This window comes from Hyperoodon ampullatus (assembly GCF_949752795.1).
Source record: "Hyperoodon ampullatus genome assembly, chromosome: 17".
Taxonomy (NCBI): Eukaryota; Metazoa; Chordata; class Mammalia; order Artiodactyla; family Ziphiidae; genus Hyperoodon; species Hyperoodon ampullatus.
In genome coordinates this window covers 74609639-74629290 of record NC_136930.1, presented here as the reverse complement: position 1 = coordinate 74629290, position 19652 = coordinate 74609639, and the positions used below count along the sequence as shown (strand labels likewise).

At 43.9% G+C, this 19652-nt stretch overlaps 1 protein-coding gene across 7 annotated transcripts in view; it reads left to right on the top strand.

Annotated features, from left to right (window-relative positions):
* Window positions 1-19652, top strand: part of TRAPPC9 (trafficking protein particle complex subunit 9) — a gene marked incomplete at its 5' end in the record, with an annotated part of 502410 nt that overhangs the window by 318004 nt on the left and 164754 nt on the right. For 6 of the 7 annotated variants that reach the window (XM_079722453.1, XM_079722455.1, XM_079722457.1 and 3 more), the window contains one exon: window positions 17959-18069. The exons of the other annotated variant lie outside the window; for it this stretch is intronic. In XM_079722453.1, coding sequence (XP_079578579.1) covers window positions 17959-18069 — 111 coding nt within the window. The remainder of the gene's footprint in view (window positions 1-17958; window positions 18070-19652) is intronic. 7 annotated transcript variants of the gene reach the window in all.

Sequence of the window (19652 nt, the reverse complement as noted above, 5' to 3'; positions counted from 1 at the left end):
GGCAAGGATGCCTGCCAGGTGCTGTTAGAGTTTTTCAGGCCCTTCCTGTGCTTTGGTCCACTCCTGGTGTGTGTTCTTTCTCATCCCCTCATCTCCCGCTGCCACTGCTCATATAAATAGGTCTTGGATTATTTTCACCTTATTGATATCTGGCTTCCATGTCATGGCCCCTGCAGTTCCTAATGACAATTTAAGATGAGAAAAATGTTGCCTTGTGGTTTGGTGCAAATGTACACTGAGAAGAGTTGGTGGTTAGCTGACGTGCTGTTTGGTGCCTGGTTACCCGCCTGTTGACCTCACTCTCTTTCTTTTGGCCTACGTGTTTCTTTTCCCTGCTCTTGGGATTGAGATTTGATTTCCTCTAATCCTCCCTTTCCTTTCCTGCTAAGTCTAACTGAGCCCCAAATCCTGTGGGTTCAGCTGATGCCCCTGCATTCCGCTGCACGTCTTTGCCGTCTTCCCTGGGGACTCTAGAAATACTTGCTACTCAGTCCCCCGCCTCTAACCCTGCTCCGGCATCATCCTGTAAACACGCATGAACGTTCCCACGTCACCATCTGGTTTAAAGACTTTCCCGGTGCCTATGGGATAAAGTTCAAAGTCCCCACTCTGATATTCAAGGTACTTAAAATTTTGATCTAGGCGTTTCTCTTCAGCTGTTTGTCCCCCGTCCCTCCACACTTCATGTGAAAGACTCTGCTTCTCACCATCACCAGGACGTGTCAGGACAGCTTACTCCAGTGTGCCTTTGCATACCTCCTTTTCTAAAACTGTTCTTTTTCTTAAACTGTCATTCCTTCACTTAACCTTTTGGAAAATGTCTGTTTGCCATTGATATATGTTACGTTTTTATAAAATTTTCCTGACCATGACTAGGCTTGGGGGGGGGTCCTTCTGTGGGTTCCCCTGTACATTCTTTGTATGCCTAATAAAGCACTTAGCAGACTGTAAACCTTTAAGCCAACACCTCCAATGTTTTGGGTGCTATGTGAAGCACCCACTGGGATCAGAGATGGACAGAGAACACAGTCCTTGTGTTTTATCAGCCTGGTAAAAGCTCATCAGGCAGAGATAATACCAGATGGAAACTCGGATCTACATTAGGGAATGATGAATCCCGGAAATAAAGTGAATAGTTTAGGTGTGAGATTTTTTATCCTCGCTTTTTGATTTCTTTAAAAGGCTACTGACTGTCTAAGAAAGAAATAATAGCATTTAATTTTTTAGTGCATGTCATATAAAGAAGTAGAATATGTAAAAAAAAAATCACACAAATGGAAAAAGAGGGAGAGGTGAAGATTTTTATATGCAAAATGTTATATTATTTGAAGTTAGAATGTGATGTTAGAGATGTATGTTGTAAAGCCTTGAGCAATGACTTAAGGTATGGGTAGTATACCAGGAGAGATAAAACAGAACACTAAAAAATAACCCCCCAAAGGGGGAAAGAGGTGGCAAGAAAGGAGGAGAAAAGAACCAGGAACATATAGTTAAATAGAAACAAATAGCAGTGTGGTAGATTTAAACCCACTGTACCAAGAATTACATTAAATGTAACTGAACTAAATGTTACATTTAAAATCTTTGCCCCCCAAGTTACAGAGATACTCTGCCACTTTTTCTTTGAGGAGGTTTATAGTTAAAGTTTTTCCCAGAATCTGTCTCAAATGAAGTTTTGTGCATGATGTGATGTATGGATGAAAGACTTAAATAGTTGGGGAGAGATACCATGTTTATTGACTGGAAGAGTCAGTTACTGCTAGGATACCAGTTTCTCCAAATTTGATTATAAATTCAATACAATCCCAATTAAAATTCCAACAGGACTTTTTTTTTGGGTGGGTGGGAGTTGACAAACTGTTTTTAAAATTATTTCACAAGGGAATAGATTATTGCCAATGGAATAGGCAAATGACTTGACAAAAAAACAAAGTTGGAGGACTTAGGCTATACGACTTTAAGAATTAACATAAAGTTACAGTAATCAAGAGAGAATGCTATTGTTGTAAAGATAGAGAAATCAACGGACCATAATAGATGGTCCAGAAATAGACTCACTCATGTATGATCAATTGATCATATGACCAGCAAGGTATGAAAACAATTTTATGTGGAATGAAAATCTTTCCAACAAATGATGCTGGAAGAACTGGATATATATGTGGTGAGAAAAAATGTGGAAATTGTCATACTGTATAAAAATACAAGAGCCAACTCTCTATGTTTTCTATAAGAAACTCACATTAAATATGCACAGTTTAAAAGCAAAAAGATGGGGGGGAAAGGCATGCCATGTTAACAGTAATCATAAGAAAGATGGCATGGATATATTATCAAATAAGCAGACTTTCAGGAGAAAAAGAGAGAGAGTAAGCAGATAATTTGTAATGATGGAAGGGTCACGTCATCAAGAGTACCTGATAATCCTAAATGCAAATGCACTTAGAAACATAACTTCAAAATAAAACAGACATCTGAAGGGAGAGATGGAAAACAGATCATTATAGTTGGATATTTCAACACTCGTTTCTCAGTTTTTGACAGAACAAGGAAAATATAGAAAGAAACAGAAAAATATAGAAAGCTTGCACAGGTCTAGTAAACAACTCCAGCTAACTGATATTATAGAACACTAAATGCTTATGCTAGAGGTTGAATGGCTTAAAATCAGTGGTATAAGTGTCTATGTAAGATAAAGAAGAGCAAAATGTACCCAGAATAAACTGAAGTAAAAGAAAATAAATAATAAAGAGTGAAGAGTGAAAATAAATAATGAAGAGTGAAGTAAAAGAAAATAATAATAGGGGATAGGAATGAAATAGAAAATGAAAAAATAATATGTAAACTAAATGGAACCCAAAATCGATTCTTTGAAAAGATTAATGAAATTAGTAAACTATAGCCAGGATGGTCAGAATTTTAAAAAAGAGAGTGAACACACAAATTACTAATAATGAGAATGAAAGAGGGGGGCATGGCTAAATTCTGCAGACATTAAAAGAACAATAAGAGTGTTCTGGGCTTCCCTGTTGGCGCAGTGGTTGAGAGTCCGCCTGCCGATGCAGGGGACACGGGTTTGTGCCCCCGTCCGGGAGGGTCCCACATGCCGCGGGGCGGTTGGGTCCGTGAGCCATGGCCGCTGAGCCTGCGCGTCTAGAGCCTGTGCTCCGCAACGGGAGAGGCCACAACAGTGAGAGCCCTGCGTACCGCAAAAAAAAAAAAAAGAGTGTACTGTGAGAAATCATATTCCAATAAATTTGACAACTTAAATGAAATGGAAAAAAAATTTTGAAAGACATGAATTACTAAAGTTGGTACAAGAGAAAATAGAATCCCTGAGGTAGTCATATCAGTTAAAGAGTTTAATTTTTAGTTTTAATTAGTTAATTAGTTTTAATTCTTAATTAAAATTTTTCCATGAAGCAAAGATTTCTCAGATGGAGTGAGAAACTACTAACCGTAAAATAAAAAGTTGGTAAGATGGTTTTTATCAAAATTAAAAACTTCAGCTCATCAAAAAGCAAGCTCCATATTGGGAGAAAATGTTTACAGTACACTTATGCAACAAAGGCCTGTATCCAACATATACCATGAAGTCCTAAAAATAAATACCCAAGAGACCAAAACTGGGTGGAATTTAAACTCCAGAGAACCCTTTGAAGTCAGCATTGCTGTATGGAGATGTTAAATAACTCACCCTGGTTGCACATGAATGAGAAAAAGAGATTCGATTTGAATTCTGGCCTTCTTGGCACCAAAACCCATGCTTCCTGCCACACGTACTCTGAACTGGGATTCCAGAGACCTGGGTTTCCCTTGGCCCCCTGTGTCTTTGCAAGCATCTCTGTATCCCTCGCAGCTTCAGCCCTCCTGTCCCTCACTGGAGTGATCACCGGCTCTGCTCACCTCATGGGGCATAAGAGAATCAAATTAAACAATAGAGGGCCCAGTGTTTTCTCAAAGCCAAAGCACAATATAGATGGGAGGTGGAATTCTCATTGCTTTTATTTTTACCATTCTCCTTCCTTCAGGGGTGTACCTAGCTTTCAGCTGACTTTTATTTAGGAGATCAATTACCATTAAGATTCACTTTTTACACCAAGCTGCCTGGTAATGTTGTTAGGGAACAGATTGAAATGGATTGGGCCATGCCGCCCTGTCTGAGTGCCTGGCCTCCCTCACCTCAGGATCAGCTTCTTTCTAGGCTGCTAAGGTAAGTGGTCCAATCTTATACATTGCTACTCTGAGCTCTGTGGAAAATACACTCCCCTGAGCAGGATGTAAGGGGTGGGAGTTGTTACATTCCGAGTAAAAATCATACAACCTGACACACCATGGCGCTTCTCCCCGGACATTTAGAAGGAAAATTCCGTTTCCCCCCGTGGAGTGGGACCGCTCCATGCCGCAGGGAGCCTCTGCTCACAGACATGTAATAAAGGCAGTTTCAATGTCGGATTTCATCATGGTTGATCCTTTTCAGGTTGCTGTGTTGATTTAAGTTGGTTTTAAATTTAACAACAGTTTAGAATTTTAACAAGCACAGGATTCAGAACCCATTGTACCTGTATCCAATTTCAAATTTTGATCCTCCCACTTATTTGCCCTGTGGTCTTGAGCAAGTCGTTCCTGTTTCTTTAAGCACCATTTTTCTTCATCTTGAAATGGAGAGAACACTGGTCTTGCAGGGCTGTGGTAAGGTTTAAAGGATGCATCAATACACAGAGCGTCTAATACAGTGCCTGACACAGGTAGAAAACTGAGAAACGGCGGTTGTCAAGGGCAAGGTCAGGGTCTCCCCCTCTTCCGTGTAGAAGTGGCACAGGGACAGCCCAGCTGGGGACTCACGTCTGGGTGGCTGGTACGAAGACCAGGGCTGTGTTACTCAGAGGGAAGCCCTCGCCTGCCCGTGCCCGGCAGCTTCACCCTCTCCAGAGCCCTCACTGAGGCTGGGCTGTGAGGGGCACCCTGGGGAGGACAGAGGAGGGGATGCAGACACCTGCACCGAGACCTGCTTCTGTGATGGGGGCGGACTGGGTCTGCCCCAGGGCTCCCATCTCTCTCTAACCCATTCATCGAATCTCTGGTGGGAGGAGCTTAATGACAACGCATTTGCTTCAGCCCTTCCTGCTCCTGTTGGCTTGTGTTTCCTGAAATGATGAGCACGCTTTTCATCGTCTTTCCAAGTGTTAACATAGTGTAGATCTGCACAGGCAGGAGCTGGCACCCCACCTCCCATGGCAGGAGCAGCTGGACATGTCATTTAGGTTGACCCAGCAGTTAGCACCCTCTGGTCCCCAGTGTCACCAGTTAGGAGCCGCCCAGGCAGTGAATTACCTCCCATTTTTCTGTCTCCACTCACACAGCTGTACCTTGAAGGGACCTATGTTATGTCTCAACCATACATATTATTAAAGTATTACAATCAATAATTTTAAGTGATCTGTATTTTATTTTGAACTATTACATTATTGAATGTTATGTGTTATGTTCATTTAAGAATGCTATCAATATTCATTATTTAAAGACAGATTTAAAGATTGTTCTACTTAACAAGTAATATACACTAATTATGTTAACAAGTATGATTTATAAACACCAATTAAAAAGGCCCACGTCATACTTGATTTAGGGATTGACAGCGTATGTTAAAAGGTAGATTGTCTATCATCAACAATTGGCCAGAGTTTTATGTGACCTTCCATTTAGAATTTTTTCATTTGGCATTTTCAAAGTTTTAATCATTATAGAGTTAATTGCAAATGATGCTACGTGAACCATGATTTCAAGTTATTTTTAAGTACGTTTCCGTCCTTTTTGAATTGGGCTTGTCCTCATTCCCAGAAAATGAAAAGCCAAATATGACATAGTTGTCATTTTATGTTATCTTTTTAACCTTGGATTTTGAGGCACAAGTGTCTTAGTGTTCATTTTTGTGCCCCTTTTAACATGTGGTCTTCATGGTTCTTTTCTCATACCTGCGGTCCATTATGAGTGCAAAGTAGACAGTATAACAGAGAGTAAATGATGTGTTCGTCAAGACCACGGTGGCGCTGAGCGCTGGGCCCTGGTGAGGTGACGCAGTGCTGTGGCTGAGCCAGGAGCGTGTTGACCTCACGTCCACCACCCCCGGGCACTCTCGCTGAATGTACACGCAAGCTGTATGGAAACATCGTTTGCATACCACACAATTCACCCACTTGAGCTGTATAATGTAGTGTTTTTAGTATAGTCACAGAGTTGTTCAACCATCGCCACCATCTAATTTTAGAACTTTTCGTTCTCCCGGTAGAAGCCCTGTACCCATTAGCAGTCCCCCCTTCCCCTCCCCTACACGGCCACAAATCTACTTTCTGTCTCTAGATTTGCCTGTTCTAGATATTTCATGTAAGTGGAATCATACAAAATGTGACTGGCTTCTTTCACTTAGCATAATGTTGTCAGTGTTCACCCACAAGGAAGTATCAGTATGGCGTTTCTTTTTATGCTGAATAATATTTCACTGTGTGGATAGGCTACATTTTGTTTATCCATTCATTAGTTGGTGGGTTGATTCCACTTTTTGGCTGTTGGGAATAATGCTGTTATGAACATTCACATACCAGTTTTTGTGTGGACCAGTTTTCATTTCTCTTGGGTATACCTAGGAGTGGAATTATCAGATCATGTGATAACCGTTTAACCATTTAAGGAGCTGCCGGACCATTTTCCAGGTCGGCTGCCCCATCTTACCTTCCCACCCAAACCTTCGGGCAGTGCTTGAAGGTTCCAATTCTGCACATCTTTGCCGATGCTTGTTATCCTGTATGTCTTTTGGATTCTAGCCATTCCAACTTCCTTCCTCTAAAGGGAACATTTTAAAACATTATTTTAAAACTTACTCATTAAAAAATCAGAAACAGAGACCCTTCCTGCCTTCATTATATGCAGCCCCCCCAAGACCCGTCAGAGGGCAGGTTGTGTGTCAGCCGTCCACAGGCAACTGTTCCCACATTTCAGTCGGTCACCAGATCTGTCCTTTCCACCTCAGTAGCTCTGCATTGACTCAGGCGTGTCACCTTTGTCCCTTGGGCCAGCCTCTCCCTCCCTTTCTTGGACAGTTGCTATAGCCTTTCGAAGTCTCTTGCTTTCGTTTCCTCTTTCCAGTTCTTTCCCCAAATAGCTGCTGAAGTGTTTGTTCTAAAACACAAGCATGAGTTTGTCCCTCCTTTAGGGTCCTTCCACGAGTCCCTGTCGTCTGTAAGTCATGTTCCGGTTCCAGAGCTCGGCACACAAGGCTTAGCACAATCTGACCCAGCCTGTCTGCCTTGCCTTTTCCTGTCCCCGCCCCACGCGCCTCCTCACTCCGAGGAGACTCCTGCAAGCCCCCCGCACAGTCCATGCTGCTCCAGCCCTGTCTGCTCCATGCTCTGCTCTGTCCGCCTGCAGGCCTGCTCTCAAGCCTTTGGTCCCTCAGCGAATGCAAGAGCCACTTCCTTCCAGAAGCCTCCCCTGCTTGTTTCCTGTGTCTCTGTGCCACCACCGCCCACTTGTCTTTCTCACCAGTAAGACTCAGCTTCTTCCAACCCCAGGCCCGGAGGACACCAGAGCCCTGGACGTGACCTCCGAGGCGCTGATCCGTTGTCCCCTGCAGAGCCGGGGGATCTGTTTCAGGTGGTCCTCACATCACACTTTGGGAAACCCAGTTCTAATGGACAGTAAATCTACTGTCAGAGTCTTCAGCAAGATTTAGAAGCTCCAAAATCTGTGTGGCAGAGGTGAAGATGAGATGATACCACCTGAAGAACATTCTGATTGTTTGTTCTATTTTTTTTTTTTGTCACTTTAGATTGAATAAGCTCCCTGGCTTTCTTAAGACTTACAAGAAAGCTCTCCATCCTGAAACTGACTGCTAATTTTTCAGGAAAAAGGGCTGATTGATAACAGGCAGGCTTATGGAACTTTAAAAGACCACATGGGTTTGGCCAAAGGTGTATGTGGCCATCACTACCGGTCTGGCTGTGTCTTCACTCACTTTACCGCGCCCCTGGGATTGGTGGAACGGTGATGTTTGGACCCTGCAGGGGCTGGGAGGATTTGGCCAGACTCGGGGAGAAAGAGCCCCACTTAACTTTCTGGGCATGGTGCCATGGTTTTTAGACAGACTCAGACCTTGGCGTGGGAATTTCTCATAGTCACTTTTAGCTGAGTCAGTATTGAGTAATTAGCTGGGATTGCTTTGTTGGCAGGGCTGTGTGCTTTCCCTTTTGCTGCTCCACTGACTGCAACCAAGCTAATAATAATCACCACCCCTCATATTTATGTAATATTCTGCTTGTAGTTTTACAAAGCACTTTCACTTTTTTTCCCATTGGAGCCTCCTCATAATTCCATGACATAGGCATTCTTATCCTCGTTGGGGAAACTGAGACTCAGAGAAATTAAATGACTTACTTATTATAAGTAAGAGATATTATATACCCATTAAGATATTATATACCCATTAAGCAACAAAACTGGTATTCTGATAAGAAATCTTCAGACTTCGAATCGTTTCCCTTGTACCAAATGCCTTATTAGCTCAGGGTGCTTTCAGATGGCTTCTTTCCTTTTGCTGTTTAAAGTTTACTTTGATTAGGATGTTTCTGGGCATAGATTTTAAAAAATTTATACTGCTTGGGCTTTGCTGAGCTTCCTGAATCTGTAAGTTTATGTTATTTGCCAAATTTGGGGAATTTTCAGCCATTATTTCTTCAACAGCTGTGTGTGCGTTTTCTTTTGTTTTGCTCATCTCAAACTCCTATGACATGACTTTTAGAGCTTTTCTTGTCTCATAAGATTGTTTTTATCCCGTTTTTTTTCTCTCAGCTGTTTCCATTGGATAAATTATTAATCTATCTTCAAATACATTCGTTTAATTCCTGGGTGGTTCAAAAAAATACTTGTGTGATTTTTACTCTTTTAAAGTTGCTAGAGGTTTTTATCATGGCCTAGAAATGGTTTATTTTGGTAAATGTTGCATATAACTTGAGAAGTATGGATATCCTACTTTTTTGGGGGGTGGAATGTTCACTAAGCATCCGTTAGATCCAGTTGGTCAATAGTATTGTTTGTTTTATATCCTTTCTCATTTTATGTCTACTCGTTGCCTCAATTACTCAGATAATTCACTACCTGGTGAATTTTTCAGTTCAGTTTTTTCTTTTCTAAAGTGTCTCTTTGCTTCCTCTTTATATCTTCTATTTCTTTGCTGAGATTTTATCTTTTCATTTGTTTCAAGTGTGTTTGCCCTTACTTTGCGGAATGTATTTAAAGTCTTTTTCTGTTGAGACTTTCATCTTGAGGTTGTTGTCTGTTGATTTTATTTTCCTTTGCAAGTTGGCTTTTTCCCAGGTTCTTCCTATGCTGAGTAGTTACAGACTATATTATGGACATTTCAACTATAATGCTGTGAGATGCTGGGGTCTTGTTTGGATCCTGCAGAGAATGCTGATATTTTTGTTCTGGTGGGTGGTCCACACCATGGTCCCGTAGTGCCTTCTGTGGGCTGTGCTGCAGTTCTGGTTTTAGAGTCTGTGGTTCTCCTTGGATCAGTCCTGTGTGTGCCGCCCAGTGTTCTTCCTTGGAGCTCGGTTACCAAAGCCCATGGTTTGCTGCTCAGGATCCATCCCCTCGTGCTTGCTCCACAGTGAGCCCAGGTCAGGTACCACTTTAGCAAATTGCTCTCTTCATCTCTCTCCTTTCCATAGTCTCCCCAGCACTGTCCAGGGGCCTCCCTTCACTGTCTGCCCACAACAAAGCCAAGGTTTGAGTTCTTCCTCTGTGTGTCTCTGTGTGGGACTAATTGGTCAGAGGACAGAGAGGGAAATAAAAGAGATGGGGACTGGCCCTGTGCTTATGGGACCTCAGTCCCTTGGGTCAGAGAGGTGGTTTCCTGGCCTCGGAGTTGTATGTGCCATCCAGCCGTGACTGCCACCGTGGCACTGTCACATAGCAGTGCTGCCCAGGGGCTGGGCTGGGAGAAACGGAGGAGAAAAAAGAAAAAGCCCACAGGCCCCCCCCAACACACCTTCATGGTACCCTCTCCCACGCCTTGGACCCGGGACAGAGGCAGCTCGCGGATCTCTGCCTGTCTGTACCTGATGGGTGCCTCCAAGCCGCCTTTTAGGACAGGTAGGACTGAGGGAAATGGAAACTCACTCTGAAGTTCAGAGGAACTTCGATTTCAGATCTCCTTCCCAAATCCACCTTCTATAGTTTACTTTTCGAATCTTCAGATAGCTGCTCCGTGCATTATATGTATGATTTATAGTTGGGTTCAGTAGGAGAGACGCAGGGGATTGTTTGTACTTATGGCATCTTTTCCGGAATAGGAACTCGTCATTTTTTTAAAAAACATGAACCAAATTCATGTCACTCATCTGCTAAGACTCTAACGATAGCTTCCCTTTATACTTAGAATAAAATCCAAACCTTCTGTCATTAATTTCATACCACTCTCCTCTTGGCTCCTTCTGTCCCCTGATGACACCATGCCTTAAGATTTGGCCTTAACTGCTTTCTCTGGAAAGCAGTCCTCCAAGACCTTCACATGATTGCCTTCTTGTTGTGTGGGTCTGAAATGAAATGCTATTTCATCAGAGAGGCCCTCCTTTGCCGTCACATCTGAAGTCAGTTTTTAATCTCTGTTTATGATTTCAGGAGATGCACTTAATTAAAAAAAAAAATTTGTTAGCCACGCGTCTTGTTCTCTGCCTCAAGTCCTAGCCCACGTTTTACACCAGCCATCTCTGTGGCAGCCAGATTTATGCAGGGGTAACTTGACAGCACCTCACCTCAGCTGTGCTGTGTAGCTCTCGAGTTCTGGAATGTCTGAAAGCCTTCTCCGGGGCCGCAGCACAGGTGCACACGCCGCACAGTGTGGAGAGTTGGGGAGTTGCCCCCTTTCAGGGGGAGTTTGACCAGGGAGGGCGGGGGCTGGTGGAGAAGTAGTCCCCTCTCCTCTGCCTGAGGTGTACACTTCAAGGCACAGTCCGTGACTCTTCAGAGGGACCAGCAGGGTGAGCGCCAGCAGTCCACATGGCAGCCAGCTCAGTAAGGCACCGTGGTACTGTGGTCTCGCCGCGCCCTGTGCCCCTGCACCGCTCCCCTCAGCATCCCCTTCCCAAACACCTGCTCCACCCCAGCCCTCTTCTCAGGCTCTGCTTTCCGGGGGGAACCCCGGCTAAGACAACATTCTAAGTGACTTTAAAAATACCTCTTACAAAACATGTCTTACATCTTATAAGCAACATATAAAGAAAAGTCAAGGGGATGATAATCTATCCAACGACACAGATTTGTCAAATTTTTACATTTTGCTGTTTTTGCATCTATTTTTCTAATTTAAAGAAAGAAAAATGAAACTGTTAAAACCCTGTGTGCTCCTCTGTGACCCTATTCTCTTCCCCTCTCACCAGGAGTGACTAATACCCCACAGTTGATTATTATAAGCAATATAGAATATTTTTAAACATTTTACACTTGATATAAATGTGTAACTATCTCCTGCAGCTTGCTATTCACTCAGCCTTATTAACATGAGACTTAACCTGTGGTGAGGTTTGCAGTTCTTAATTCATCTTCACTTATATATAGGTTTCCAGTGTATGACTGTTACAGATTTATTTATCTGCTCTCCAGTTGGCTGTGCTTCATTAAAAGCAGGTCTTTGATTTTATAAATGAGGCTGCAGTGCACATTTTAGGAAGCATCCTTGTGCTGAACTCTGAGAGTTGGTCCAAGATACATGCCTACAAGTTGAGTCGTTAGATCAAAGGGTTCTCATCTACTACTTGGCCAGGTTGTGCCGACCTGCCCTGTGGAGGAGTTGTACCAGTTTACACCCTTAGCAGCACTGAATGAGGATTCCCGTGATTCTTGCTGATCTACATCTTGGCCAACACTTGGTCTTAGAGCACATTTTAAACATTTCCAATAGGTTGGGTGGGAAATCATACCGGAGGGTTTTCTCTCCATTTCTCTGACTACTAGTTGTATTGAGCCTCTGTTCCTGTATATTGGCCATTGGATTTCCTCTGCTTTAAATTGTCCACTCTTGTTCTTTGCTCAATTTTCCATTGGATCATTTCTTTCCTATTGATTTACAGGAGTTCTTTATCAATTCAGAATTCTAATGCTTTGTCAGGTTTATGTGTTGCAAACACCTTTTCACAGCCAGCTTTTCTTTGCTTTGATTTTAATGTTTTTCCTTGTACAAAAGTGCTTCATTTCAGTGCAGCCAAACATTTCAGTCTTTTCCGTTATTTATTTTTCCAACTTGATTGAGGTAAAATTGTGTATATTTAAGGTGTACAGTGTGATATATACATTGTGAAATGGTTAACACAATCATGTCACATTTCATTTCATTTCACATTTCAAGCTCATTAACGTATCTGTAACCTCTCATAGTTACCTTTTGAGTGCATAGTGAGACCACTTAAGATCTAATCTCTTTGCAAATTTCAGGTATACAGCGCAGTATTCTTTTTTTTTTTTTTTTTTTTTTTTTTTTTTGTGGTACGCGGGCCTCTCACTGTTGTGGCCTCTCCCGTTGCGGAGCACAGGCTCTGGACGCGCAGGCTCAGCGGCCATGGCTCACGGGCCCAGCCGCTCCGCGGCATGTGGGATCCTCCCGGACCGGGGCACGAACCCATGTCCCCTGAATCGGCAGGCGGACTCTCAACCACTGCGCCACCAGGGAAGCCCCTACAATGCAGTATTCTTAACTACAGTCACCATGCTGAATATTAAATCTCCAGGATTTACTCATCCTGCGTAACCGAAACTTTGTATCCTTTGACCAACCTCTCCGCCTTTCCCCCACTCCTCTACCCCCGGTTAACCACCATTCTGCTCTCTGCTGTTATGAGTTCAACTAATTGACATTGTACGTGTAAGTGAGGTCATGCTGTATTTGTCTTTCCGTGTGTGGCTCATTTCACTTAGCATAATGTTCTCTGGGTTCATCCATGTCACAAATGGTGGGATTTTTCTTTTTTCTCATGGCTGAATAATACTATGGGGTGTGTGTGTGTGTGTATGTGTGAAAGGGGGAGAGAGAGAGAAGGAGAGAGAGAGGGAGAGAGAGAGAGAGAGAGAGAGGGAGAGGGAGAGAGAGACGGGTTGTTTTATTCACTCATCTGTCAGTGGACACTTAGGTTTTCCCATATTTTGGCTATTATGAATAATGCTGCAGTGAATATGGGAGTGCACTTATCTCTTTGAAATACTTATTTCATTTCCTTTGGATATATACCCAGAAGTGAGATTGCCGGATCATATGTAGTTCTATTACTAATTTTTTGAGGAAGTTATACACTGTTCTGTAATGGCTGCACCAGTTTACATTGCCACAGGTGCGTGAGAGTTCCCTTTTCTCCACATCCTCACCAACACTTATTGGTCTCTTTAATAGCCATTCTAACAGGTGTGAGGTGATATCTTATTGTGGTTTTGGTTTGTATTTCCACGATGATTAGTGATGTTAAGCACCTTTTCATATAGCTGTTGGCCATCTGCACGTCTTCTCTTGAGAAATGTCTATTCAGGTCTTTTGCCAACCTTTTTTTTTTTGCGGTACACGGGCCTCTCACTGTTGTGGCCTCTCCCATTGCGGAGCACAGGCTCCAGACACGCAGGCTCAGCGGCCATGGCTCACGGGCCCAGCTGCTCCGCGGCATGCAGGATCCTCCCAGACTGGGGCACGACCCCGTGTCCCTTGCATCGGCAGGCGGACTCTCAACCACTGCTCCACCAGGGAAGCCCTTGCCAACTTTTTAATTGGATGATGATGATGATTGCTATTGCTATTGAGTTGTTTGTGTTTCTTATGTATTTTGGGTATTAACCCCTTTTGAGACCTACTGTATCCAAATATTTTTTCTCATTTTGTAAGTTGCCTTTTCACTCTGTTGATTGTTTCCTTTGCTGTGCAGAGGCTTTTAGTTTGCTACAACCCCACTTAATCTGTTTTTGCTTTTGTTGCCAGTGCTTTTGGGGTTATTTCCAAAAAGTCATTGCCCAGACCTATGCCAAGAAGGTTTTCCCCTGTTTTCTTCTAGTAGTTTTACAGTTTCAGATCCAACATTTAAGTCTTTAATCCATTTTGAGTTGATTTTTGTATATGGTGTGAGGTAAGGGTCCAGTTTCATTCCTTTCTGTGTGACTATCCATTTTATCCAACATCATTTATTGAGGAGACTGTCCTTTTCTCATTGTGCATTCTGGTGCCCTGGTTGAAGATCTCTTTATATTTTGTATATCTTGAAACTCATTTGAGAAATCTTTCTGTCTTTCAAGGTCAGAAGTTGTTCACCTGTATTTTCTTCTACAGGATTTTAAATATTGCTTTTTACATTTATCTATTCAGTCTGTTTGGAACTTATTTTTGTTTATGGTGTGAGGTAGGGATATCATTTTCTTTCTATCTGCATAACCATTTGTCCAGCACTGTTTATTGAATCTCCTTCTTAATAATCAACACTGCTACTTTGGTCATATATCCATTACCTTATTATATTCATGGATCTGCTTCTGGGCTGTTTTTTCCTTCATTGATGTGTTTATCACTGCCCCACCGCCTTCATTTTTACAGCTTTACGGCAACTCTTGATATCTGGTTGGCCAAATCTCTTCCAAAGATTTTCCTCGTTGTTGTTTTGCATGTTCTTGGCCCTTTGATCTTAGATATAAATTTTAGAATCAGTGTATCAAGTTTGACCAAAACCAGAACAATGTTGGGATTTTTTTATTGAGTTGCATTAAATTTATATACATTTGGAAAGAAGTGAGTTATTTAAAAATACTGAGTTTTTCTATCCTTGAACATAATACATCTCTGCATTTATTCATCACCTTTAATATCATTTCATAAAACTTTAGATTTTTTTCATAAACATCCTGCATATATTTTGTTAGATTTTTTCTAGGTACATTACTATTGTAAATATATTTTCTTAAAACGTATACTTTGTAGTTGTTTTTAGTTGATATATAGGAATGCTATTGTTATTGATTTTGTGTGTGGATGTGTGTCTTAACCCTGTATTTAGCAACCTTTTTGAACATATTTTTCCTAATTTTACCAAATACGACTAAATTTTTTTCACTTTTAATTCCTCTTATCTTTCCTAGCCCTGTCCCCTCACAAGAGTGTGAGTTCCGTGAAAGCAGAGATCCTGTTTCTCTTGTTCACTTCCATATCCCAAGTGCTTAGAATAGTACCTGGCACACAACAGGTACTCAGTAGATATTTATATTTGTTACATGAATTAATAAATAAAATTAATTGTCCTAATTCTAGATAGGAAATAGTGCGTACTAACTACATAGACGTGGCTTCACACACACTGTTCGCTGTGCCTGGGCTGTGCCTCTCCTTTCCACCTGGCGGCCTCGTCTCCTCCCTCCAACTTTACTCCAGATTCTTTCCTGCTTCTGGGCACCCCACCCCGCCTCCCGACCAGGCAGATGGATCTGAAGCCTTACTCTGGTCTCGGTTCTTCTAGGAAGCTTTCCTGGGCTTCCCTGTACTTCAGAAAGATGGATCCAGAAAAACAAACCAAAAATAAAACCAAAAAGCAAATAAGAATTAAAAGTAAATTATATGCTCAAACACAGATTAAAACTTAAGAGAATCATCCAAAGAGGTATGGAAAGATACACAGAGTAAATGACATGATGGTGGGCACACAGTGCTACTGCAGTTTCGGAAAGGGAATTAATTTATGAATAATAGGTAGAAAGCAAAGATCCACCAGCATCTCATGCTGCCAACAATTAGGAGGAACAGAAACACTGGATCAGGCGCCCCCATACTCAGACAGTGAGTCAGAAAAAACAGAGGACAAAAAAGTATTAAATTCCGGTGTTGTTCATTCCTGTGCAGTTTTCTAACAATTATATTCCGTGGGTGAAAACAGCATGTATTTGAATCTTTTCTTTCCTGCTTTTAAATACCACTTCAATTTTCTGCCTCTGATAAATGTTTTATGAATTTCCTTTTCTGATGAGAGATTTTGCTGTGATTAAAGATTTCATCAAGTTATGACAAAGGCAGAATAGATCTTCATTCTCGAAAGCTCATTTTCCTGTGAGCTGAGTGAAGAGGCCTCTCGGAGGCAGCTGTCAGAGCTAATGAATGTTTTTCCAAGTGCTGAACCTCTGGGGAGGACACCCCGACCCACAGAACCCAGAATCAACTAAAGACGTGTTGTGCGACATCTCGTAGCGCGTAGCGGGACGATCAGGCTGCTACTTTACCATCTCCCTTGAGAGTAAGTGCATGTATGTGTTTTGAGAATCTGGTATTTCACAGATGCCCAGTGGCCTTTGGATGCGGTCGGTCTTTGTGTATGTGAGTGCGCGTGTGTGCGTGTGTGAACCCCTGGGCACGTCACTGCGCCCTCTCCACCTCAGTTCCCTTCTCTGGAAAGAACAGGGGACGCAGTTTGGATCGGAATACGCGTCTTCATCCGCTGTGAGCACTACAGGATTTCTAGCTCTGTGTCTTGAGTCTCGGTCATCACCAGCACTTTTCATCATCTCCTGAGCATCCCTCTCCTCCCCTCTCCGTCAGGGGGTCTCGGGAGGACAACCTTGCAGGGCTTTTGTATGAAATCAGCAATGCAGGCAGCCGGCACGTGTGGGTGTGAGTCCTGTCTCCCCTTTGCTTAACAACCAGCGAAATCTTCCCTTGTCACACTTTGGGAAACACACCTGAGAATTCAGATGCCCTATGGAAGGTCATGTTTTGAAGAAATGCTCAGCTGAAAGAGACCAGAGCACAGATCCTTTTCTGAGGCTTTTTTTTTTTCTTCTCTGAAAATCTCCTTACCCTGTTCCTCCAGGAAGGAGGATGGCTGCTGCCTCTGTTGCTGTCTGCTCCTGTCTTAGGTCCGGGTGTCCCGTTTTGATGAGCGGACGCTTATCCATCAGCTGTCATGTGCCAGCTGCGACACTTGGTGTTTGAGATGCTGTGTTAGTTTTAGGCAAGCATTGGACCGTGATGGGGACCTGACAAATGGCAGCTAGCACAAACGCAGCGTACGTGGCTGGAGTTTTGTTTTTCACGTGTAGCTAACGGGTCTGTGCCGTCACTTCCCAGGGCCCCACTCTGCCCTCCGCAGCCGTGGCATTCGTCCCCATCGCCCCCTAGAGTCCCTGAGCTTCCTGGCGTAGGTGGAAGCTACGTAGGTGCAAGTCAGGAGGTGGAAGGGTGGCGCCTTCCCCTCTCAAGGACTTGTCTTCTTATTTGGGATGAAAAGTCTCCAGAAGCCGGTTATTGGCTGGAACTTTGTTCCATGGCCCTCCCCTTGGGGAAGGGGGCGGCGGGAACTTGGTTACTGCAGTTTGGTTACTGTCTGCGGTAGAGAAGGCCAGGGAAAGGAGGTTTCAGGTGGGTGGTGAGTGACCCCAGGTGTCACCCACAGTTCTGGGGGAGTGAGGGGTGGCCCCCATGAGGACTCTCAGTGGGCATGTGCACAGACAGCATGGGCACGGCTCTCTGTGGACCCCTGCCCAGCACCTGGCCTGGCACCCGTAGAAATCCAGGGCCATGATGCGGTCACTTATTGAAAGACACTGTATGCCGAGTGCTTTCCCGGTGGGTCAGGCGTCCTAGCGGTCACCCGTGTGAGGCTTGGAGAACTCAAGTTACCTTCCCAAGGTCACTCAATGTGTAAAGGGCACAGCTGGGTTGTAAGCCTGTGTCCCAGGACCAAGGAGGGCCTCCTGTCCAAACCCACTGTGTGGAATTCACAGTTAGTTCAGAATGAGTCTCCTTTGTCAGCCTTTGTGTCCCGGGTACGTGACATTGTGATAAATCGTACTTGTCGTGTCCTCCAGTGGTGTAAAATCTTCGGGGATGGGGGGAAGCGGAGTCACTCTCCTCTTTGGCTGCCAGAAGATGCTGAACTTGGCTTTGTCTTTGCACCGCAGCGCCCGGCAGTGCCACCTACTCCTGGACGTCTTCAACTCCACGGAGCACGAGCTGACGGTCAGCGCCCGGAGCAATGACGAGCTCGTCCTGCACGCCGGCGAGGGCCAGAGGTAAGTGTCGTCACGGCCCCACGTGCCCCCGGCCCCGCTCTCATCACCCCGCTTGGGAGGTGCTGAAACAGTCCAGCCTCGAGACCTTAGAGGGTGGGCAGTCTGATCCCCCTTTCAGAGGCATCACAGCCCTTATTCAGGTTCAGTGACAGGATCGGTAGTGGTTGCAAATTGGAGCCAAATGTGAAGTCAAGGTAGAAATGAATGGTGTCCATCCGAGGAAGCAGCACCTCAGCTACAGATGCTTTCAGGCACCATTTCTGAGGCCGCCCAGACATCTGGGCAAGACCTTTCACTTTTAAATTCTTAAGAAAGCTGTGTCTGGTGTCACTGGGTGTTGATCTGAGGGACGCATATCAATGTCAGTGGGAAGTTCCTTGGAGGAATTAATGGCACAGGAGACAGGCCAGGCAGAGGTGCCTGGAAGAGGTGCTGTGTCACCCGAGCTCAGCCCTTGGAGGGCAAAGAGAGGTGGCCCCGGTGGGCCCTGGCCAGGGTCAGCCACAGGACGTGCCCTGGTCCAGCAGAGGCGAGCAGGGAGCCAAGGTGGAAGTAAGAGCCGACCAAGAGCAGAGCCAGGGCCACAGGGACAGGTCTGGAGGCAGGTCAAGCTCGGTGACTTTGGAAAGAAGCTCTTTGCTGTGGTGGTGATCGCTTCCCCAGGGCCTGGCCCGCTCCCACTCATCTGGGCCTTTCTCCAGACCAGGAGCTGTGCCCCCAAGCGCAGCTTGGATGTTAGGGCCATACCCTTGTAGGTGGAAGTATAGCTGGAGTAAGATATAGGTGAAATATAATTTTTATTTGTAATTGCAAAATACTTGAAACATACAGAAAATAATTTAGATACTAGCATATCTAGATACTAACCATATCTCAGATTTAACCGTATTTAGATACTAACCATATCTCAGATTTCAGCGTTTTGCTATATTTGCTTGAGATCTCTCCCTCTCTGTCTCCTTCTCTGTCTCTGTCTCCCTCTATCTTTCTGTCTTCTCTCTCTCTCTCTCTCTTTCTCAAGGAAGTAAAATGTTAAAAAAAAAAATAGTGGACGTTAACACCATTGGTCAGTGGGGAGGAGGGAATGCAAATTTAAATCACAGTGAGACAGCACGACACACTCATGAGAATGCTTAAAATGACAGACTGACAATGTCAAGTGTCCACAAGGAACATGCAGCAGCTGGAAGGTTCATGCCTGGGTGGGAATGTGAAACAGTGCAACCACTTTTGAAGAGGCTGCTGCAGCTTCTTACAAAGCTAAACATACACGTACTCTGCCCAGCAGTTCCAACTCTAGTTATTTATTCAAGAAAAGTTTAAAAACGTATGTTCACAAAAAGACCTATAAAGAATGTTCCAAGCCAAAAAATAGAGCTCAGGTGTCTGTTACAGGAGAATGAATTAACAAATGGTGGCATTTTCCTAATGGGATATTACTCAACAACAAATACTGACAAACTCCTAATACGTCACCATGGGTGAATCTCAGGAACCTGGTGCTGAGCGCGGGGAGCCTGACCCAAAGTAGCATGTACCGTGTGGTTCCGTTCATTTGAGATCCCAGAACCAGCAAAACTCTT